At 41.5% G+C, this 22,670-nt stretch overlaps 3 protein-coding genes and 1 non-coding gene across 4 annotated transcripts; 1 reads left to right on the top strand and 3 right to left on the bottom strand.

Moving 5' to 3' along the window:
• Window positions 1–3,662: 3,662 nt before the first annotated feature.
• zgc:110540 (deoxynucleoside kinase) lies at window positions 3,663–7,051 on the bottom strand. Its single transcript, XM_017718376.2, has 7 exons — window positions 6,842–7,051; window positions 6,084–6,199; window positions 5,257–5,450; window positions 4,936–5,083; window positions 4,635–4,750; window positions 4,386–4,485; window positions 3,663–4,056 (listed from the first exon to the last, which is right to left on the bottom strand). The coding sequence occupies exons 1-7, from the start codon at window positions 6,933–6,935 to the stop codon at window positions 4,030–4,032; spliced, it is 795 nt and encodes a 264-aa protein (XP_017573865.1). The 5' UTR covers window positions 6,936–7,051; the 3' UTR covers window positions 3,663–4,029.
• Window positions 7,052–13,294: 6,243 nt separating this feature from the next.
• Window positions 13,295–13,376, top strand: trnas-gcu. The gene has a single exon. It is a non-coding gene; the product is annotated as a tRNA-Ser (tRNA).
• Window positions 13,377–13,996: 620 nt separating this feature from the next.
• LOC108439788 (prefoldin subunit 2-like) lies at window positions 13,997–16,359 on the bottom strand. Its single transcript, XM_017718377.2, has 4 exons — window positions 16,220–16,359; window positions 15,554–15,642; window positions 15,147–15,270; window positions 13,997–14,296 (listed from the first exon to the last, which is right to left on the bottom strand). The coding sequence occupies exons 1-4, from the start codon at window positions 16,310–16,312 to the stop codon at window positions 14,111–14,113; spliced, it is 492 nt and encodes a 163-aa protein (XP_017573866.1). The 5' UTR covers window positions 16,313–16,359; the 3' UTR covers window positions 13,997–14,110.
• A 1,471-nt stretch (window positions 16,360–17,830) lies between these two features.
• On the bottom strand, window positions 17,831–19,912 carry cd248b (CD248 molecule, endosialin b). The gene has a single exon (XM_017718372.1). The coding sequence runs from the start codon at window positions 19,910–19,912 to the stop codon at window positions 17,831–17,833; it is 2,082 nt and encodes a 693-aa protein (XP_017573861.1).
• Window positions 19,913–22,670: the final 2,758 nt, after the last annotated feature.

Genomic DNA, 22,670 nt, shown 5'->3' with positions numbered 1-22,670 from the left:
TATATGTTGTGTTAATTTTATAAGTAAAATAAAGTGCATATCTTCTATACTAAACACACATATGCACATTTGAATACACAATTACTGCTTACTTACTGAATGATCACACTGGAGTTCTGGTATTTTATATTTTGTTATTCCAACATGGCAAAGAAATATGCAAATTTAAGTTCTCTTCCTTGTAGTTAATTTACTTTCACTTAAAAATCAACAAAGTGTGTTATTTGATATAATATATATTTGATTATATATAATCTGTATAAATCACCTGATAAAAACAATTCTAAATTGTTTAGGTAAAGCTGAAATGGTATTGTGTTAATTGTGCCATTGATTGAAACTGAAAGTGTATTCACTGGACGTTATGATTTATTTCTACATTTTAATGGACTTTAATGGAGAAATGTGGGTTGTATCATTTCACTGTTATGCTACACATCAACAGGGATTCAACATAGAGTCAAATGCTAGGAATCTACAACTTAAACCAGTTTTAAAAAAAACAATCTTTATTCATTCAAAGCACAACTACATTAGAAAAGCATGCCTGTTTTTTTAAGTAATTGGGAACACAAGAGTAATACCACCTTTTCCTTTTCATAAATAAGCTCTAAGGACACTATTTCTCAATTCGATTCAGAACTGACCCCAATTATGATCTGTCAGTATTAGGATTTGCTACAGAAGTAAGTGCTGTGTGACATGCCTGGCTGCTCCTCTGTTGTGTTGAGTCTGGTAGCGAAAGCTAATGAACACTACCAACATTAAGAGAAGCAGTGTTTTAACTTGCAGTTGTCATTGTCTTGTCTGACAGTGCAGTCACATTTATGCCTTTTGTTTTTGCCAGTGGTCATTTTGCATACATGTATGAATATACAGCCACTGTGTTGCCGCTTTAATTCAGAACTGTTACATACATTAACACGTGGTTGCTCTTTTAATTATATGTGCAGCACCATGCAAAAGTCTGAGGCCACCCAAAAAAGGTCCATCCATCCATCATCTTCCACTTCTCCGGGGTTCGGGTCACGGGGGCAGCATCCTGAGCAATGAGGCCCAGACCTCCCTTTCCCCAGCCACTTCCACTAGCTCCCTGGGGGGATTCCGAGGCGCTCCCAGGCCAGCTGGGCGATATAGTCACGCCAGCGTGTCCTGGGTCTTCCCCGGGGTCTCCTCCCCAGTGGACTTGCCTGTGACACCTCCCAAGGGAGGCGTCCAGGAGGCATCCTAACAAGATGCCCGAACCACCTCAACTGGCTCCTCTCAACATGGAGAAGCAGCGGCTCTACTCCGAGTCCCTCCCGGATGACCGAACTTCTCACCCTATCTCTAAGGGAGAGTCCAGACACCCTGCGGAGGAAACTCATTTCGGCCGCTTGTATTCGCGATCTCGTTCTTTCGGTCATTACCCAAAGCTCATGACCACAGGTGAGGGTGGGAACGTAGATCGACCAGTAAATCGAGAGCCTTGCCTTATGGCTCAGCTCTTTCTTTACCACAACAGACCGGTAAAGAGCCCGCATCACTGCTGACCCAGCACCAATCCGCCTGTCAATCTCCCGCTCCCTTGTACCATCACTCGTGAACAAGACCCCGAGATACTTAAACTCCTCCACTTGAGGCAAGAGCTCAAAAAAGGTGTTTCAAGCTATTTAAGTTTTAGCAGTTATTGAATAAGCAATGAAATGAGTAAAACAATAAAATAACAGTATTTTTGTTGTAAAAAACATTGTTGTTTTGTGATATTGCTAGAAAAACACAGGTTTGGTCCTCAAATTTCCCCTCAAGGCCCCTCTATTTCTTAAATTACACCACCAGCATACTTGATTCAAGTTAATAACACATTAATTAGCCAGCAAGGTTTTAACCAATTCAACCAGTACATGGGTGGCAACGACCAATACTACAGTGCCTTGAAAAGAAGTTTGGAAATGCCAAGTGAACACAGACAGACAGAAAAATCAGTTTATAGCATCAAGACTATAGTCACTTGGCAATAGCCAAACACCCTAGTGTTTCACAATGTGGCATTCAAGTTGTCAGTGGGCAAGTTCAAGAGAGAAAACACAAATAAGACCCAAGAAGCTGTCTAAATCTGATGAACAGTACTTAAAGGTCACTTCCTAGAGGGACAGAAGGAAATCTGGAGAAGTGCTTGCTCAGCAAAGGGCAGTCACTTGGCACCAAAGGACACACTTTGACAGTGAAAAGCCATCTTAGAGGAAACAATCTCTTGCAGGACACGCCACAGCTAAGAAACCATTCTTGGTGAAAATAAATAAGCAGATTGCCACACTTGAAAGATCATGGAGAAAAAACTTCCAGTCTGTAAACTTCTGACCCTCAAAAGTGGCAGTAATGTGAAATGAATCGGTAAGATGTATGCTGTCTATAACATTCCCTCATGGACTGGGGGTTTCATCAAGCTATACGCTGAAGAAATTTAAGTACAGCAAGTTGGCAAAAATGTCTTTTTGGCATAGTTGTCCTCAACACACTTAAGACAGCATAAAATTGGCCTCTTACAGCTCTGACCTTAACATAATTGATCATACAGACAAAAAAAGTAAGCTAAAAAAAAAAAAAAAGTGTTAAATCCTAAAGCTTGGAAGAATTTACACAAGACAGCACAACTGACCCTTGATGGCTTAAACTGTACTTTACACTCTATGATGAGTTCTATAAGACTTGGGAACCACAAATTTCATGTAGGACCAGGTACATCCAGAAAGGGTATGCCTGTTGGTAACTGTTCTTTTAATACACAGTACCTTGCAAATTTAGGCACCTGAAAAAACTGTTCATAAGCTATTTTAATGCGTCAGTAAGTATGTACGTTAATTTGCTCAGGAAAAAAACAAAACAAAAAAACATTTGAATAAACAAAAATGATATTAAGTCAGTAAACTAATTTTATGTACATTGTGCTCCTTTAACCATTTCCCACCCGGTCCTTGTGGCACCCTTGTATTTTTGTAGTTATCATCCAATACCTGGTGTGGCTAATCACTGCTTCGTTAAATTAAATCAGGAAGGCTGTTGATGGATTTGAACCTCACCTTTGTTTTTCCGACTAGCTACCGACATCTGAACTATTCTGAAAACAAGAAATTCTTGTTACCCTTTGCTCTATTAATGTTTATTTGTATTGAGTCTAATACTATATAGCGCTGTTAAATCAGGCAAATAGTTACTGCAGCACAGAACTGTACACATCTTGACAAGTGATAAATCATCACTGTCAGAACAAAACCTCATATCCAAAATCATAACTTTACAAAAGAAGGAAAAAAAATATATTAACATTTAATGAAAATTAATGGAGAAATTTTATTCCCCAAATAACTTTGGACCATTTCTGTTGGTTCATTCATCATGACATTTGACATGATTTTTTTTGGAAAAAGCCAAAAAATGATTTTTTTGTGAAAAACACTTAGTCATTTGTGTGTGTCACAGCATACATGTGTGTATTATTTCATAGTTATGTATGGACCTCCAACTATGTTCATGTGGATATTATGTGTACATGCAGACTGTGTTTTTTTTTTGCTGTTTATAAGTTTGTTAATAAGGCTTTTATCTACAAGGAGAAAAAGAACTCAAAATAGAGCAAAAAAAACAAAACTTTAAAATAATGCAGGAATTCTCAGACAAAACACTAAAACAAAAAGTGCAATTTAATGCCATATACATAAATACATATTTACAAATATAAGCTATAGCACTAAAATCATGTGGGACACTCTTGCTATTGGTTTAAGCAAACAACTCATGACTTGAGGTGATTGTGTTTCCTATCAGAAAGTTCAGCAACAAAACTGCCATACTGGTGATCAAGTTTTAAAAAGGTCAGGTTAAAAAGTCTGGTTGTTTTGTGCCTAATGGAATTTGGCAGTTGACACTGTATGTTCCTTTACATTTCTAACACCTCATACTTACACAATACAAGTGTATCAAGTTCAAAAATCAAAAAAGGCCTATTAGCAAAACAAGTTGCCAGAGAACTGAGCGCTTGACTGCAGCAAGTCACAATGTACTCAGGAACTCCTTCACCTGTAATTAAACAGAACAGAGTAAACAGACTTACTGCAAGGTACTCCCTTACATGTTATCAAAAGTTTTTAAATAGCCTTTTCTAATGGGTAGGTGCCAGACTAAACACCTACTGGACTGTAAGGAGGGAAGAGAACAGATGTGTGAAAACATTATATTTCTGTTGCATCATGCAACCTTTTCTAAACACTCCATCTTCCTGTCAATTTTAGACTCTTACTTATAGAGTAAATTGTAATAGTATATTTACCACATTCACAGCTTACAATACTTGGTAGGTACATTTTTTTTTTATTATTCAAACTATTCTGTATATCTTTTTTTTTTACCTTGTCCATCACTTCATGCTGTTTAATTCTGTCACTTTTGAAGTCATCATTAACATCCAGTACCAGAATGGGGAGATCCTTCAGGTACTCAAAATCAAGCCTGAGGATAACAGTAATATTAGTCTCTTAATACAAATGTAATGAAATGGAACTATAAAAACTGGAAGAGGAAATAATGTCTGTTTGTTTAATAGCACCAAGCCTTAAACGAGAATGCACTTTCAATTACATATTATGAGGAGGACTCACTGTGTAGTTCTGTTGTAGAGCCAGCATTCATGCTTATAATGAAGTTGCTCCAAGTATTCCAGAGGAATGCCCAGTTCTTCCTCTCGTCCTCGCAATTTAAGACGCTGCATGCATCTCTGCAAAAACACAATTACTAGACTGTAATGTACTACAGTCCTTGAATTTTATGCTCAGTGTTTGAGAATCACAAATACTTTGTGAATGCACAGAAAAGGGCAGCCTTAACACAAACATTTACACTTGACACAAACTTTGCAGAATTTCCCCCTTCTCTCCAAAGTGCTTCCTATATATGCTGTACCTCAGGATCTGCACGCAGGTAAATCATTGCATCAAGCTCAATCTCAGACTCAAACTGAGAGAGGAGCCAGCCATGCCAGTCCTGGTAGATGGCCCACTCAGTCTCATTCAAATCTCCAGACTCAAAGAGATTTGAAGCAAAGATATATCTGCAAAAATAACAGACCACTTAAGTGTAAAGCCACATATTATAAGCATAATGAACGTTTAATACCCACTATACGTGTAATAAGTATGCAATTTCATCATAAGCTTATGCTTCTTATTATGTCCATTACAGATTGTACATGTATTAAAATTATTTGAACTACTTGTCAGATACCGGTCACTGTAGACGGAGCGCTCAAAGAACTGGACTGGTTTCTCTGCCAGTTGCAGCTTGGCAGATGGGGGCTGAAGCTGGGCACGAACACGACTCAGACAAGCATAGCTCTGGAAGGTGTAGGACCAGCGGCTGGGCTTGTCATACAACATCTGCAGCAGGTTGCCTCCACTCTTCTGGGATGTGCTGAGCTCCTAAAGACATCAAGATAGATTTTAGGCAGGGATCAAACAGTTTAGAGATAAGGTTTTGGCCTAATCCCCCCTTTTTTAATCCATTCATGCTGAAGAGGTGTAAGGGAAAAATTACATTAACGAAACTCCTCTAGATTAACCCCTGTTTTGCCATGATCAACATTACACTGGTCATTTTGGAAAGTAAATGAAGTGGCTACATTTGTGACAGACATCGCAAACCCTCGTTCCCTTTGCAAAGAAATCCAAGTGTTCACATTTCATATAAAACCACTCTGGATGACTTTTTTTTACATTTCAATGACTGAATTATGCACACATTTTGAAACATTTCTGGATGGAAATCAGGGTCTGATTTGAACCAAACAACCTCATAGCAGTACTGGTTGCTGTTATAGTGTACCATTAGGATGTGAAATTATGCTATGAACCAGTCCTCTACTGAAATTCCTCTCCAGCCTTTCAAGAAAAACAAAAAACAAACACACTTGTGCTTTAATCACACTTTCTAAATAGAAGCCACAGTTAAAACATCCATGAATTCTTATGTCCAGTCTGATCTTATTTTGTGCAGCAAAATGAGCCACTGCACATGCGACCAGACCACAGCGGCGGGAAAAGATCAGATCGTACCTCATATTCGTTCTCTGCAGTCTGAACATTGCACCACTTCCCAATGGGTTCCGGTATGACTTCCCACTCATCTGACTCTCTTTCCAGCAGCCGCACAAAAGTCGATTTCCCAGCAGCTGTTCAACAATCAGACACCAAATTACTTTTTTTTTGCAAAAAAATAACAAATAAACTTGTGTAGTCACTGCAACCTGTGAAGGAATCAACAGAGACCATAAAATGCCTCGTAACTCTAACGAAACAAGCTCACTCAGTACACCAGGTTTCTCGGACATTCCCACCTCGCCAACGTGTTTAGGAGGGAATATTTAAAGTACTCGTTTCTGTTGTGGTTTAATTTTAACAATTTCCAAATGTGGCTTAAGCAGCTAGTTAGCTACACTAGGTCATGCAGATTATAAACCGAGGCAAGAAAATATTGGGGGCTTAAACGTGGAAAATACTTTGACTTTAAAAACAAGTCGATTAACCTACATGTGTGTTCATAACTGCGTTAGCTGGAGCCACAGCGAACAGGCTAACGACAGGCTAACCCGCCTATTTCTGAGATGAAACTGACTCAACACACAAACGTATTTGGCGCCAAACAACCTGCGAGATTTTAACACATCATTTTTACATAAAAGAAAACGAATCTAGTAAAGCAACCTCACAAAAAATAAACGATATAACCAATTAAATAAGTACAGGGACTACACAACTTAACGTACATTACATAATAACCCGGGAAGGTTTAAATCCACAGCCACTGCACTCACCAATGTTTCCTTCGATTGAGATCTTCTTCACTCGCTTCTCGAAGCTGTTGTTGAAAACGGGGCTGGAGCAGATTCTCTTAGGAGGAGTAGCCATGGTAAGAATAGCTATTACCAACGGAGTAACTAGAAAAGATGATGAAGACTCTGTTCTGCTTATTTCTTACGAATCCTCAGCTCAGCTCCGCGCGCTGCTCAGGACAGACTGAAGCCGCTCTTCAATATTCGCGGCAAGTCAGGACGTCAGAGGGCGTCACACACTGGAACAGGAAGCAGCTGGTGAAACGGCAAGAGTCTCACTTTATTTTTTGACTGTAAGAAAGGAAAATTAATTCCAACATTTTCTTCCCTTTTCACCCTATTTTCATATATTTAAAAAAATCATTGTATCAGAAAAGCTGGCCTTGAGACCGTTTTATGACAGTTTATCAAAAAAGCAGATCCACCATGAAACACAATGCATTACATCAACTACATTTTACTTTCTGCGTAGAAGAAAGTGCATGATTTGGTCATACAGGCAAAGGCTGTGTATTTTGAACAGGCACTTGAACAGAGGAAGAAATGCCCTGCCCAGCACAAACTCAACACCTACCACAGGGAGTGGGTAACATGGGGGGATCCAACATTCATTGAGGCTTGGCACTTCTAACCCCTTGTTACACTTCAGAAACAACCCTCCTTGGACATAATTACTCTAATATATTGCACACTAACAACAGCAACAGCATAAACAGTCCACCAGTCCACCATCCCAGCCAGCACAAGTGGCGTGGCGTGGCGTGCCCACTCCTCAGTAGCAGGTAGCCACAGTTCACTCTCGAGGCTGTGTTCATGTCGCAGACACTTCTCGGCACGCTCCTCCTCTGCCCCTTACAGGCACCCAAGCAAATGCTCTGTGGGCGTCCTCTCAATGCACCCGAGCACTGAATCATCCTCTGAGAGCAGAGGAACTCACCACTGTTCACAGTGTCAATTCTGGTGCTACTGGGGACAGTTACAGCAGCTGCGGCCCTTCTCTCAGCTGCCTTCTGCTTTCTTCTGCATCCACTGCGTCATCAACACCAGCAAGGTCCTGCTCATGTGCTTTGCTCACAGCCCAGGATCCATAAACTGGCGCTGCATGTTCAGCAGCTTTTTAATGTTTGTGGCTTCACTCATGAAAAGCTGGGGTGTCCTTGACCTAACAGTGAACCCCGAACCTGGAGATCCAACAACAAGCTCTGATGCTGCCATGTTCAGCTTCTTTGGAGTCAGCCGCTTCCCCCAATGGAAAGAAGGCCACGTTGCCAGGGAGCCTCAACTCTCTACCTTAGCACCCCACTCCAACTATCTTCACTTGACATATCTCTAAGCCCTGTGTTTTCTTCACAAGGTTAAGCATGGTCCCGGCCACTGCAGCAATCCAAATTAAGAGTACATGCACCCCGTATAGTTGCAAGCCAGAACTTGGGCACTTGGCTCAGGCCCCTACCACAAAAGGAGTAGATGGGAGCCATCTCCTTCCTTTCACATCAAATTGACTGCCAGTGATAGAGTTGGGTGGTTGTCACTTCCCAGTTGTTAGGTGTGCTGCTCTTGGTGCAAGGAAGCACATCTGGACATAGAACCTGGAGGGCTGTGGTTAATCCAACTAAGTTGTCATGTTGTTCTGGTGGAAGATCCACAAACACCTGTAGTGCTTTATCGTCTGCTGAGCCTTGATGTCCTGTTTCTTTGTTGAGTACACCCTTCCTCCAGGAAATGTTTTCTTCTCTCTCTGCATTCAAGTTTGTCGAACCACCACTCAGTGACCTCCTACTTTTGACAGCAGTGTAGCATCAGTATAAAAAAAAAGGAAACCATTGCGCATACAAGTAAATGCCATTTATTTTATACTGGCATTTCAAAAGACAAAGAAATGCCCAGCACAGCACTACACCAACATGAAACATGGGGAGAGGGTTACATGGGAGCACACAACATTCGAGGGTAGACACTTCTAACCCCTTGTTAGACTGAAAATCCCATCCTCCTCAAACACAGTTACTCTAATAAATGTAACAACACACTAACAAGAGCATAAACAATAACAAATGTCTGTTTTTACACCAGGAGTGTGGGTCCTTCTGAGAGCGATTTTGCATGAACACACCTCCTTAGCTCCTCCTGGCAGCATGGCCAATGGTGGATGCCACAATTTTATGAGCTGAAGTGATGTTTGTTCAAATCACAATTCACAGATACAATACATTTGGTTTAAATCTAACTTCATAATTACAAGGGGCTCTATAATTACAGTCATTACACATAAGTATAACTTGCCTAAGAGTATAAAATGTAAATAACAAGACACTGAAACTTGCAATACATTTCTAAACTTACTGCCTCCATAACTGAATGGTTCTGATCAATATGAATGTAAATATTATTAAAAATTATGTTGTCAACATTACCATTAGGAACATGTGTTCCTCTACTATAGCTATTAGTGAGAATGTGAGAGTCAAAGAGCCTTGTCTTTTAGCCTCAGAACCCAGTATCTTTGACAAGGTCATGTGAATGGTGTGTGCCTCAGTTCAGATGACAGAAGCAAGCCCTTTCTCCTGTAGTTTATTAAAGCAGATTCATCTGAAACATCCTTTTTGCATTAAATGTGAACATTCAAGGTAGGTGTGGCTCTGAGGGTATATGATGGTGTCATATTGCCATGTCATTTTTAAGTATATTCTAGACCAAAGTGCTCACAGGCCAGAAGTCATCTATGAACCACAGGTTTATTTTTGCAAAATAAAAAAAAATCCTAACACTCAGCACTGAGGTAACAAATGATCTAGTGAAGCCAGGTTTCCTGGACTAGGATTCTTTCTGACTTATTCATGTCATGGCCTTTTATGGCCATCCTAGATTGTATTCATTTTTAGTCTGGCATATCCAACATGGTCACCAACCTCTTAGATTAAGGAGACAAATAAAGAGGGGGACAGGTTCACTTGACAGTGAAATGTTAGGTAGAGAAAGAAAACAATGATGCAATTTCATGAATTTTGCTCAGTGTCCACTGTCAGACACCACATGCCAGTTTGAAACAAATTGTCTGAAATGAAGAGACCTCAGGAGTTGCACACAAATGTGACCCCCAGAACTTCTTGGTCCGTGGCAATTATTTGTTGAAGCCAGGGTGAAAGATGGCTATGAATTATCAAGCAACCTTGTCTCTGTTTGTTACCATCATGAAACACTATCCAGTTCTGATTACAGATTACAGATCCTAACTTGGAGGATGCCTAACTGTCAGTATAGTTGTTGTTTTAACAATACATTTGCCAGTGCATCAGGATATGTATCACCCTCTTGGTTGTCAGTATGGCAAAAGGATGGTGTCTTTTTTCAAACAGTGATTTATTCACTGTGATATTCTGTAATCCAGTCAAGAAGTTAATTCCCAGTTTTATATGCAGAAGCTCAAGTGTGCCAAACCTGTAGTCAGCTCTGTAAAGAGGTGGACCAATGAGGCTAAAGAAAGGCTTCAAGACTGCATGAAATTAACAGATTGTAGTGTGTTTGAGGACGCTACAGGCAGCCTGGATGAATATATGGATTCTGTGACATCCTACATCAGCTTTTGTGAAGACACCTGTGTTTCCACCAGGACTTGCATAAAATATAACAACGATAAACCCTGGTTTAATGCCAGATGGAAACAGTTGCGCCGGTCTAAAGAAGCAGCATATAGGAGTGGAGATCGGGCCCTGTACAATCAGGCTAGGACCACACTCAATAAAGAAATCAGAACTGCAAAAAAGAACTGCTCCAACAAGCTGAGTAGTATGGTGTCCCCAAATGAGCCATCAACTGTCTGGAAGTCCCAGACAATCAGTGACAGTCAGCGACAGTCAGCTGGCTGATGAGCTTAACACCTTTTACTGCAGGTTTGAAAAGTCCAGCTCCACACAAGCATTCAGGACAGATTCACACCTCCCTGTCATTCAGCCTGCCCTGAAGATCTGCAAAAAGAACGTGCAATGACTCTTCGGGAGACAAAAATAAGGAAAGCACCAGGACCAGATGGTGTTTCACCCTCCTGTCTGAGAGTCTGCGCTGACCAGATCTCACCAGTCTTTACAGCACTCTTTAATAAATCACTGGAGCTGTGGGTCATACCTTCCTGCTTCAAACGTTCCACCATAGTACCAGTTCCCAAGAAAGCAACCATCACAGGATTGAATGATTATAGACCCACTGCATTGACCTCTTTAGTCATGAAATCCTTTGAGAGACTGGTGCTCTCCCATCTGAAGAACATCTCAGATCCTCCACTAGACCCCCTGCAATTTGCAAACCGGGCAAACAGGTCGGTGAACGATGCAGTGAACAGGAGACTCCAGCTTATTCTTCAACAGCTTTAACACATGCAAGGATCTTATTCTTGGACTTCAGTACAGCCTTTAATACAATCACCCCAGAACAGCTACACAACAAACTACTCCAAATCAGCATGCCAAGTCCCACCTGCCAGTGGATCGCCAACTTCCTTACTGGCAGAGAGCAGCAGGTGAGGTTGGGAAAGTTCACCTCAAACACCCAGATCATCAGTACAGGCGCTCTACAGGGTTGTGTCCTCTCACCACTGCTCTTCTCTCTGTACACGAATGACTGTACCTCCATGGACCCCTCAGTCAAAATCTTGACGTGTGCAGACGACACTACAGTCATTGGTCTCATCCGAGACGAGTCTGCTTACAGATGGGTGGTTAATCATGTGGTCCTTTGGAGCAGCCACAATAACCTGGTGATGAACACAGCAAATAACAGTGGAGATGACAGTGGACTTCAGGAAGAGCCTTCCAGCCCTGTCAGCACTCACCATCCTGGACAGAACTGTGATGGCAGTGGAGTCCTGCAAGTTCCTGGGCAAAACAATTACCAGGGACCTGAAGTGGGGCAGCAACATCAGCTTCATCATCAAGAGAGCCCAGCAGAGGATGTACTTCCTGCATCAGCTGAGGAAGTTCAACCTGCCTCAGGAGATGATGGTGCAGTTCTACACAGCCATCATAGAGTCTGTCATCACCATGTCCATCAAAGTGTGGGGCAGCTCAGCTACCAAGCATGACCTCCACAGACTGCAGCACATCATCAGATCTGCAGAGAGGACAGTTGGGGTTAAGTTGCCTACACTACTGGAACTGCATGCCTCTAGAACCAGGAGTGGTGCAGAGAAGATCTCCACAGACCCCTCTCACCCCAGACACCACCTGTTCCAACCCCTTCCCTCAGGTCGGCTCTTCAGCCAGATCAGGTCATCCAGGCTACAAAGGAGCTTCTTCCCACAGGTCATCACTCTCTTGAACAGTTAAAATATTACACAAAATATTCCAGCTTCAACTACACTTCTACATATCGCTGTTGTCGGAAGAAAACCTTGTATCTCCAAAATGGTAACTTTACAGGAGAAGGAAAAAACCTACTTTACTTTTCAATGTAAATCAATGGAATCAGAATTTTTTCCACATAATTTTGGGCCATTTCTTTTGGTCCATTCATCATGAAATGTACACACAATGTAAAGGACAACTGTTACTTCCAATTTAAAAAACTGAAAAAAGGCAAAAATGGAGATACAAGGTTTTCTTTAACACCCTTTAACTGCTGCTGCACTCAGCACTGTAACTTTAGACTCATACTTTGCACTGTGTGTGTGTGTGTGTGTGTGTGTGTGTGTGTGTGTGTGTGTGTGTGTGTGTGTGTGTCTAAGTGATGTTTGAAATGCAGGTTTTATTTTATTTTGTTATATTTTTATATTTGATCTTATTCCCTATATGTGAATGTCTGTCTGATACTGTGCACTGTGAGCTCCTGCAACTAAAACCAAATTCCTGTGCGCAGCATACCTGGCCAATAAAGCTTCATTCTGATTCTGAATTTGATCAAGTCTGTACCTGGCCAGCAAACCATTCTGGTACTTAAAGAGTTTGTTTGTTCGTAATGTAATTTGTGGTTTTTAGCCAAATTTGTTTGCCATTCATATGAAAAATAACGTTATGTCTGGAATGTGTCTGGAAGTTAGCGCGTAGAAAGCGCTGAAATATGAAGCAGCTCTTCTCGGTTTAACCGGTAGAAGGCAGCAGTGCTGAGCTAGAGAGGGTGAATGCTAACTTTAGGCAGAAATAATTGTTATTTAGACATATAACTAATGCCTTACTAGGCGCTAGTGACAAACCAAACAGAAATTGGGATTATCCAGTATTTCAACCAATAACTAATTCTAACTTGCTAACCTATCTTATGTACCCTAGCTGGTAGGTACACAGGCAGCAGTGGCAACCGCGCGTTACTAAGGACGAGTTTATTTTTAGCATAAACTATTTCAAAATGTAATTTCACAGTCAACTACACCACCAATTATATATCGTTACGACCCAAAAAACATCCACATAGCTCTACATGAGTACACTGAGAGAGCCGTGTCGTCATGACGAGGTGGCCGAGTGGTTAAGGCGATGGACTGCTAATCCATTGTGCTCTGCACGCGTGGGTTCGAATCCCATCCTCGTCGGGAAGCAATGTTTTCCTCATCCACATGACAGTTACGACGTACGTTGTGCACGTCATTTTTACACACACTGTATGTTCAAAAGTACCCAGAGGCCACTTCTGTATTATTATAGCCTATTCAAGGTGTACACACTGTAGACACGTGTTTAATTGTGCACCCACAGCCTGTTTAATCTTTCAGAAAAAGGTGAGAAAATCACTGACGATAGAAAGGGCCACTCTGGAGCCACGCAAGTCTAGTGTCAATGTGCCCGATGTCAACCATTGGTTAGAGGGACATAAAGCCTCCCTGCATTGGGCTGTGAGACAGTAGAGCAGTGAGCGATGGAGCACTATTTGATACCTTTGGGATGAGTTTGAGTTACTACTCACATGTAATTTGCATGGTAAACCTGTTCAGATCTGTTCACACATTATTAAGTCTGTCCTGCATATTTATTGTAAGGCTTTAACCTTTTACTTGCAGTACATGCATTTATTGTACTGTATTTCGTTTGTACTGCATGACATTGCAAACACAGGTCATGGCTTGTCTCAAGGGAATGTTATTTCATGTCACACTATCCTTTTTTTTATGGTTGAGATGACAACATTTTTCTTGACTCTTAAAAAGCAATTGAATCTGGTGAATAAACTGTTTAATCAGTTAATAAAAATACATGAATACATGAAGATGTACATACAAATGAAACAACATGCTACCATGACAATCTACACATTTTAGAAACGATTTTACTATGACACCAATACCCCTGCCCCACCCTTGGTGCCTCCTCCTTCACTCTCTCGCTTGGCTACAGCCGCTTTCCCCGCTGCCTCATCCTCTCCCACTATCCTGATGTTGTATCGTTCCCGATATTCATTCAGCTCTTTCCCCTTGGTCTTCATCTGTGTCCCAAGTGACTCCACAATCTTGGAGATCTGAAGAACAGAGAGAAACGCTCCAAATGAAGTAGGCACAAAGTTCACACAAGACAAGGCTCTGGCAATGTCCCATAATTTCATATACATTCTTTAAGCATTTATAATCAGGCAGATCAGGCATAACATGATCACCCCCTTGTTTCTACACTCATTGTTCATTTGATCTTTTATCAGCTACGTTTACTATATAGGTGCACTTTGTAGTTCTAGAATTACAGACTGTAGTGCATCTGTTTCTCTGATACTTTGTTAGCCCCTTTTACCCTGTTATTCGGTAGTCAGGACCCCCATGGACCCTCACAGAGCAGGTACTATTTGGGTGATGGATCATTCTGAGCACTGCAGTAACACTCATGTGGTGCTGTGCTGTTACAAGTGGATCAGACACAGCAGTGCTGCTGGAGTTTTTAAACACTGTGTCCACTCACAGTCCACTCTATTAGACACTCCTACCTTGTCAGTCCACCCTGCAGGTGTAAAGTCAGAGACAATAGACGATTGGTCATACTCTAGTCCTCCATCAGTGGTCACAGGACGCTGCCCACAGGACACTGGATATTTTTGCTTGGTGGACTATTCTCAGTCTAGCAGTGACAATGAGGTGTTTAAAAACTCCAGCAGCACCACTGTGTCTGATCCACTCGTACCAGCAAAACACACCACCATCATGTCAGTGTTACTGCAGCGCTGAGAATGATCCACCACCCAAATAGTACATGCTCTGTGAGGGTCCATGGGGGTCCTGACCACTGAAGAACAGGGTAAAAGTATATGTATATATACCATCCACCCACCCACACATATCTGTGCGTGTTTATTTATTTATTCATTCTGTAATGCATCTGACCTGTTCTTTGTTATTTTCCAGGGTTGGGAGGACTTCATTGACCGTCCGCTCTACCAGTACACCTCCAATCAAACGGTAGCACTTTTGTGAGGGGTCAACTTCTTTTAGTGCATCAATCACAAGACTGAAGGGAAGAATTAAGGCAGCACAATTAAAATGGGAAAAGCCGTTAAATTTTTCTCTGCAAAGTGCTGAAACAATCTAACCTTACTTAGTGCAACGGAAGTATAATAACACAAATCACTGCATACATATAAGCTCAGTTTTCTCCAGTCTGCTTTGCTGAACCCCTACACAAAACAAGAGTTTAACTTCCCACACCTGAGATAACAGCACATTTATACAAGACTTAAACATAAGGTAACTCTCCATTTCACAGCCCTCTACTGTCAGACTGATGACACCACCTGTGTTCGCTGATCTCCATCTCCAGCTCTGCTGCTTTCGTGGCCATACTGCGCTGCTCCTGACGCAGCCGCTGGAAACCTGAAACAACCTGCCAGATGTTAAGTAACACAAGATTACCTTGAGATTAATTTAAGCCCTCAGAAAACCAACATCAGTGAGATCACTTTAACTTTGAATACATTTATCACAGTAAAAGACTGAGGTACAGAAGCAACTTCAAAACTTGTAACAGTTAATAGCACTCATTACTCATAATTGATATTACTTGTAGGTTACTTTGTGTGTTGTGTAAATTTATGTTTTTCTAGACTATATTTCCATTAATGTTGAAACTGTGCCAAGGGAAATTCTGATTCAGTATTTAAACTATACAGCCCCAACTACAGGGTTGCTTTGGCTAACAATAATAACAATAATACTACTAATAATAACACGACAAAGATTAGGATTAAATTCCAGAACACAACAGGTAGTAAAGCGTCTTTCTCCGTGCTCCTTATCTAACGTGATCTCTGTCTGTCACACAGTAGACACTGTCGGTTGCACTGGAATAACTAACGGTAGCTCCACAGACAGAGGCGCAGTGTTTGATACTGTAAATGACAGCAGGACACGCGTGTAACACACAGGGTTTCTTATTTTTAACATAATCATGGAGTCTGTACCTGCTCTGCTGAGAGACCAGACTGTTTTCCTCCGGAGCTGCTTGGTTTACTGTTAACATCTTTCCTCCCATCACTGTTGTTGGCGTCTGCCATTTTCAGACACGTGACAAGTGCTTTCTCTTCTTCACCAATCCGGCCGCTTTCCGACTTCAAGTCTACATTAAAAGTCCTGCACCACTGCATTAAATGTTTAGTAATAACGTGACTATTTCTAATACGTTTTAAACAAAAACAAAATAATAACATCTAACAGTTTTCATGAATAATATCAAGCAATAATTTTTTTAAAAATCTAAATACCCCAAATGACGTCACCCAAGTGTTTTTTTTTTTTTTAATGTAACGTCATTTCTTTGATGCTGAATAATAACAGCACGTTAAGCAGATAAACGTACGTTAGGCAGAGGCGAGACCTTTGGCTGCATCTCAAATGGCTCATTGCTGTGTAGCGCACTATGTAGGCCGTGAAATAATGGCTTCTGCACCCAAATTATTGAATGCATTCTATGTCTAATAGAAAGCCATTTATATCCCGCCATAAGCTCCAACCTTTAGTGAACTAGAATTAGTTTCATGGCCTATGCAGCGCACTATAGAGGGAGCACGGAGAGATTTGAGATTCAGCCTAAGGCTCTCTTGAAAATGGGGATCACTTTCAGAAACTTGTAACAATATTACTTAAAATTCAAAATATAAACCGCATGTGTGTTTTAATTGTTAATAACGTTGCTTTACAGCACACTTACAGCACACATAGTGCCTGTCCTATTTAAAATATAACATCTTCCCTGTTGAGGGCGCTGGAACCTAATGTATGCTGAATGATAAGTGCACCAACACTGCTGGACTTCTAACCGAGCTGTATCTCACTCTGTTTTATTGCAAATTTAGGTTTTTATGGTAACATTTAGTACAACACAAATTGACAGCAAGTTCAAATTCCTTAAGAAGCTGCATGTATTCACGCAGATAAACTACAGCGGGTCATGTCATGCAGTGCATAGCTTTACAATATTTTGGGTCAAAAGAAATACTTAAAAAGCACTGCTAGTAATTTTCACAATTTAGCAGTTACTTAAAAACTTTCATAAATCCTTTTTTTTACACTACTTTTTAACACAACTGAGCAATATGACCATGTTGTATGCATATAATTCAGTAAAAATGGAGATCAATGTGGGTGTGCAAAGCAATTGTAAGCCTAGTTTGCTGCAAACGCATGAATAATCACTTAACATCAGCAACACGTTTGTCCAATTTAATAAATGTGAAAAAATCATGTCTGTGGGAAGCTGCACAATTCCAAAGAATAAATTCTGAAAACAATGACTGTAGCTTTATGTAACTTATGGTTTATGAGTAACACAGTACTATTCTATGAGCACCTACACAAATACAGTAAAATACTGATGAGAATGAGTTTGCATTAAGATTCCTGACCTCCCTCTTTGCTTCCACCTGATGCTTTGGTTAAATTGAGCCTCAAAAATACTGTCCAACATCAGTCACTTGGAAACTTTTGGCATCAGTGTGGTTGATGAGAAACTGACACATTTTTTTGGGGTCATTGTGTTTTTTTATATTATAGTCATAATGTTTTATGCAAAATTTTCAGGCTTGAGATTTTGCAGAATTTGATTTTGCAGGTTTAGAGTTGGTGGTCCAGCTGTAACAGTCTGTCACACTCTTGTTACGTGGCTCAACAGCACAGCTTGTGCAGTACACAATGCCTAGTGCTAGCATTACCACAATAAAGACACAAAGAGGCACTAATAGTGCCACTAGCAGCCAGCTTCTATCCTGCTTTTTCTTGCCACCTGGAAGTTGCTCTGGGCTGGCAGCAGATGGCAAACTACTCTCAAGCATTTGGGATGTTGATGGAGTGGTCCTATCAGAATGTCCTTTGTACTTCGGTGCAAGTGATGATGCAGTTGATATCCTGTGGTCACCTTTCACTATCTCATCAATGGCTGCTGATATCCTGTCATCGGACCAGAAATTGTTTTCATTGTCAATATTCAAACTAGCAGGTGTACTTGAGGTCATAGCATTTGATGTTGGAGAATAGGTGGTCTTCTCTGTCCACCCAGGTTCCTGTGAGGTAATATGGTTCTCCTCCGGTATGTCTGTAATCCAGCCCAAATCTTTAGGAAGCCACTCCATGCTTGGTGGATCAGTAAGCCATTCCAGAGTGCTGGCATCTGTCACATCAGTCATGTAGCTAGTGTCATCCCAAGGGAGGGATGTTGGATCAGCTGGTTTAACAGTTGTGTAGTGCCCAGCTTCTTTATCAGCGAGTATGCATTTATACTGGTCCTGGTGCAACTCGAAGCCTGCCTTGCAGTGACACTCAAATCCTCCCATGTAATTTTTACATATCTGTTCACAAGTGCCTGGAATTTGGCACTCATCGATATCTTCACAACGGTCTGGATCCTCAGGCAGAGGAGAAAACCCTTCATAGCATAAACATGTGTAGGATCCAGGGGAGTTCTCGCAGGACTGCTCGCAACTGTCTTCCTTACATTCATCCACATCCAAACACTCTCCAAACTCAGACAGCTGGTAGCCCTCATGGCAGCGACATTCAAATGTTCCAGGCGCATTGATGCAGATCTGGGGACACGGATTTTGGGAGCACTCATCAATATCAAGGCAGTTTTGACCATCCTGTGACAGGAGGTACCCCTCTGGACACTTGCAGCGGTACCCTCCAGAGCTGGGTTCACAGTCAAACTCACAGTCTGCACTGTGGCACGGGTCCAAAGGCAGGCAGCTCTGCCCATCCTCCCCTAGGTTGAAATTTTCTGAGCACTCACAGTGATAATCAGAACCTTCATTTACACAGTAGTGCTCGCAGCCTCCATTGTCCTGCTCACACCAATCTTTCAGAGCATCAGAGCAGAGAGGTGCATCCTTGGACCATCCAACACTTCCATCCTCATGTAGCATGCAGAGCACAGACTGGTCTCCTTTGGTACTTTCTGGACAAGGCAGAGTGGCCACAGAGCCAAAAGGGATATGGGTGAGCAGGGTGCTGAGCAGGTTGAAGGGGGTGGTGTAGAGCGCAGGGCCTCTGCCTTCATTCTTCAGGGCTGGACACATCCCTCGATAAGTGTAGCGGCACAAGAAACCATCCACAGCCAGCATGCAAGAACCATCTAACCACTTGAAGTTGCTCTGGTCACTGTTGCTTTTGTCTGCAGTGTTGTAAGTAATTACCACACAGCGAGGTGCAGTACAGGCACTGGGCAAGTCATCACGTTGCCAGTTGGTGTACTGCGTGTCCTGGTCCCCTGTGATCCAGGTGAAGCCCCTCAGGGGACGAGTGGCAGAGCACTGGCGAGGCTGTCGCTGGAGACCAATCCACAGCCTAAGTCTGGGTCTGGGACCTTGTCGTTCTCCAGCAGAGAGCAGCTCGTGGATCAGTGTTGCCTCTTCTGGTCGCTTCACTGTAGCCAGGTTGCCCCCTTTCTCCTTGCAGCTCCTCCAAGACTCGCGAAAAGTCTTGCGTTGGAGGTGAATGGAGTAGCATCCCTCAGCATTGCATACACCATCCTGTTCATGCAAGTTTTGGCCAGAAATCCCCAGTGGCCAGTAAATCAAAAGCACTGCAAAGATAAGACAGTGGTATGCAGCACAGCACATCTTCCTCAGAGTCCAATCTATCTGCCTCCTTTGTTCAGTCAGCATCTTATTCTCTTAAGGTTGTCCTCCGTCTTACTTACTTTTAGTTCTCCTTTCCTGTAACTTTTGCAATTGTTCATGAACACGCCTGGACCCTCTGCTTTGAAAGGCTTTTGTCTGCAGCCCGTCTGCAGCAGAGAGACGATGAGGCAGGGCATGGACGTATGTTTTTGGAAGAGGAGGCGGGTAATGAGTGAGTGAGTGAGCGTGGAGGGAGGGGGGTTCTTTGGCCTGTGGTTTTCCCCCCGGTGCCGTATGGTTTTCATAAACCTCTTTAAGGAAATAGTTTGTAACCCTGCCAACAACCCCCCTCCACCAACCCCCCGCCCACCCCCTAAACTCCGCCCTCTGGTCATCTACCAACAGCATCACTACAACTACCCACCATCAAAACTTCTTTTGTGAGCCTGGAAACCTATTGTTCTGATTTTGTAATAGGTTTCTTTCTTTTCCCACTTTTTCCTAGTGTACTGCATTTGGAGTATCATAATATCTTACATGACAATGCAAATTTCCTTTTATGTATGAATAGGTTATTTTAAGAAATAGTTCTTATGAATTGTTGCATTCTATGTTGTATTACTGAATTAAATCTGAGTGCTTTGAAGTTTCCAGGAACTTTGAACAACAAAAATGTGTTCATCTTGTGTCAACCATAGAAGGATGGGTTCCCCTTTTGAGTCTTAGTTCCTGTCAAGATTTTTCCTTGCCACGGTCACCACTGGTTTGCTCAAGGGTTCTTGGACCTAGATTTTTTTTCTGTAAAGCTGCTTTGTGATGACACTTGTAAAAAGCGCTTTATAAATAAACTTTGACTTGACATTGTCTCAGTAACAATGGTCCGATGTTTTTTCATTTGTCAGTTTCGATCTGTAAATTTACTGTACGTTGCCAAAAAAATGTCTCGTCAGAGTCCTTTAAAATTATGCTTTACACAATCAGCTATGCACTGTCAAAGTAAACAAAATAAGATTTGGACAATTTTGTAGTGACATTGTTTGTAGGTTTTGACAGTAGAATTCACTGGTGAGAGTGATATTTATCCAATTCAGTCTGGAGAGAAAGCACAGTAATTGAGGATTATGCTAAGTATAAGCAATGTGATCTTTCTTGTCCTGTTCAGTTTGGATTAGAATCAAGCTGAAGTTCAAAACTTCATCAGGAGACAGCAGATCATCTTATTTTGCATAGCAGGGACAGGCTGTCTGCTTTTATTCACAGTAAAAACCACAACTCTCTACCAACATCCCCATCAAAGGTAAATTGCTCTCTTTAAATGACTCACAAATTTGCTGAAGAACAAATTTCCAACAAATGTTGCCATAACTCCACAGCAGGAAACTACATCTGATCCCGAATCTATCTACAAGACAGCCAGACTTTGTTTCCCCGACCTGCACTGTTAAATGTGTGGATCAGATTTAATTGGCTTTACAGGTCATATTTTTATTAATAACAATTCTATGGCATTTTGGTAGGTGAGCTGACGAAAACGCAAATGACCTGTCAGGTGAGGTTTGTTGTAGACAGTGAATGAGTAGCTATTGAGTGGATGAATATAGGGTATTGTAGCTGTGCCAGCAGCCAGTGTAGAAGCTGTCTGGAAGTCAGACAACCAAAGTGATGACTGCTTTTGTTCTCTCTGAGGCAAACCTTTCCCTGTCTGTAAATCAAATCAGCCTTTAGTTACTGTTGCTCTCAGCCTTGAGTTCAGTCTTAGTCTCTCCTCGGTTAACATTTTTGTTTCCTCTAGCCAAAATGTACCTTTCACAAATCCATCCCAAAAAATGCACTGTTCCTTTCCAATTCAAACAACTCTGGCCTGGCCTTGCTTTCCCTGGACTCGGATGCCCTTCACCAAGGTAAGCTTGTACAAAACTTGTAAGGAAAAAAAGAAATTCGCTCTTATGAATATTTATTGTGTTTACATAGAAGGGATAAGAGAATTATTTTATGGAAATTGCAAGCTCTTGTAGCTGGAAATAAATAGCTGACATAAAGTAACTTCTTTTGTGTATATAACCCTCCAGAGACAACAATCTTCCTGGACTTTTTTCCAACTCCCCAGATGTTGAGGCATGCTTACTGTAGACACATCTGGCCTGTATTCCACACTGTCTGTTTAGATTTGCATCTTTCCCTGAAATGGATGAAGGTTTGTGAAATGAGATCAGAAAATAATAGAAGTGAAGCTTTCACAACTACACTTGTATTTTGTATTATGGAACATTTTTATGATACAAAGTCTATGCACATAGAAACGGTTTGAACGAGGGTCAGTTTAACAATATTTTCCAGCACTGTGTTCTCATTAAAAAGCATCTCATTAAAAAAAAAAGATCCAGATTCAGTTGCAAACTCTCAAAAATTTGCACAGCCTGAAGCTGTTTTTCAGAAAACATTCTCCATTACTTTCTGATGTGCAGTTGACCCAGCAAACCATGCAGAAAACATAAGGTATGTAATAGCATGGTCTACCATCCCTGTAAAAACCATATCCAAAAAACGACCTACATAGTTTTAAATAGGTTTATCATGCCCAGGTGTGCAGGGCATCTGATGGTCCAGCCTCTGCAGATCGGTGTGTACGCAGCTGTTAATGTCTAAAAAATTACGGCTTGGCCGTAATGTCAGTCCACAGAGGAAATGCTACTATTAGATTGGCCGCAGCCTTTGACTGCAGTTTCAAGACAAATAAATAATGGTCACAAGCTTTGGAGAGGGTCACTTCCTGACCTGAGTCTGCAGACTGTGGAGATGTTAT

The sequence above is a fragment of the Pygocentrus nattereri genome, chromosome 16 (genome assembly GCF_015220715.1).
Source record: "Pygocentrus nattereri isolate fPygNat1 chromosome 16, fPygNat1.pri, whole genome shotgun sequence".
NCBI lineage: Eukaryota > Metazoa > Chordata > Actinopteri > Characiformes > Serrasalmidae > Pygocentrus > Pygocentrus nattereri.
Note: the sequence above shows the minus strand (reverse complement) of the source record. Positions and strands in the feature narration are given on the sequence as shown.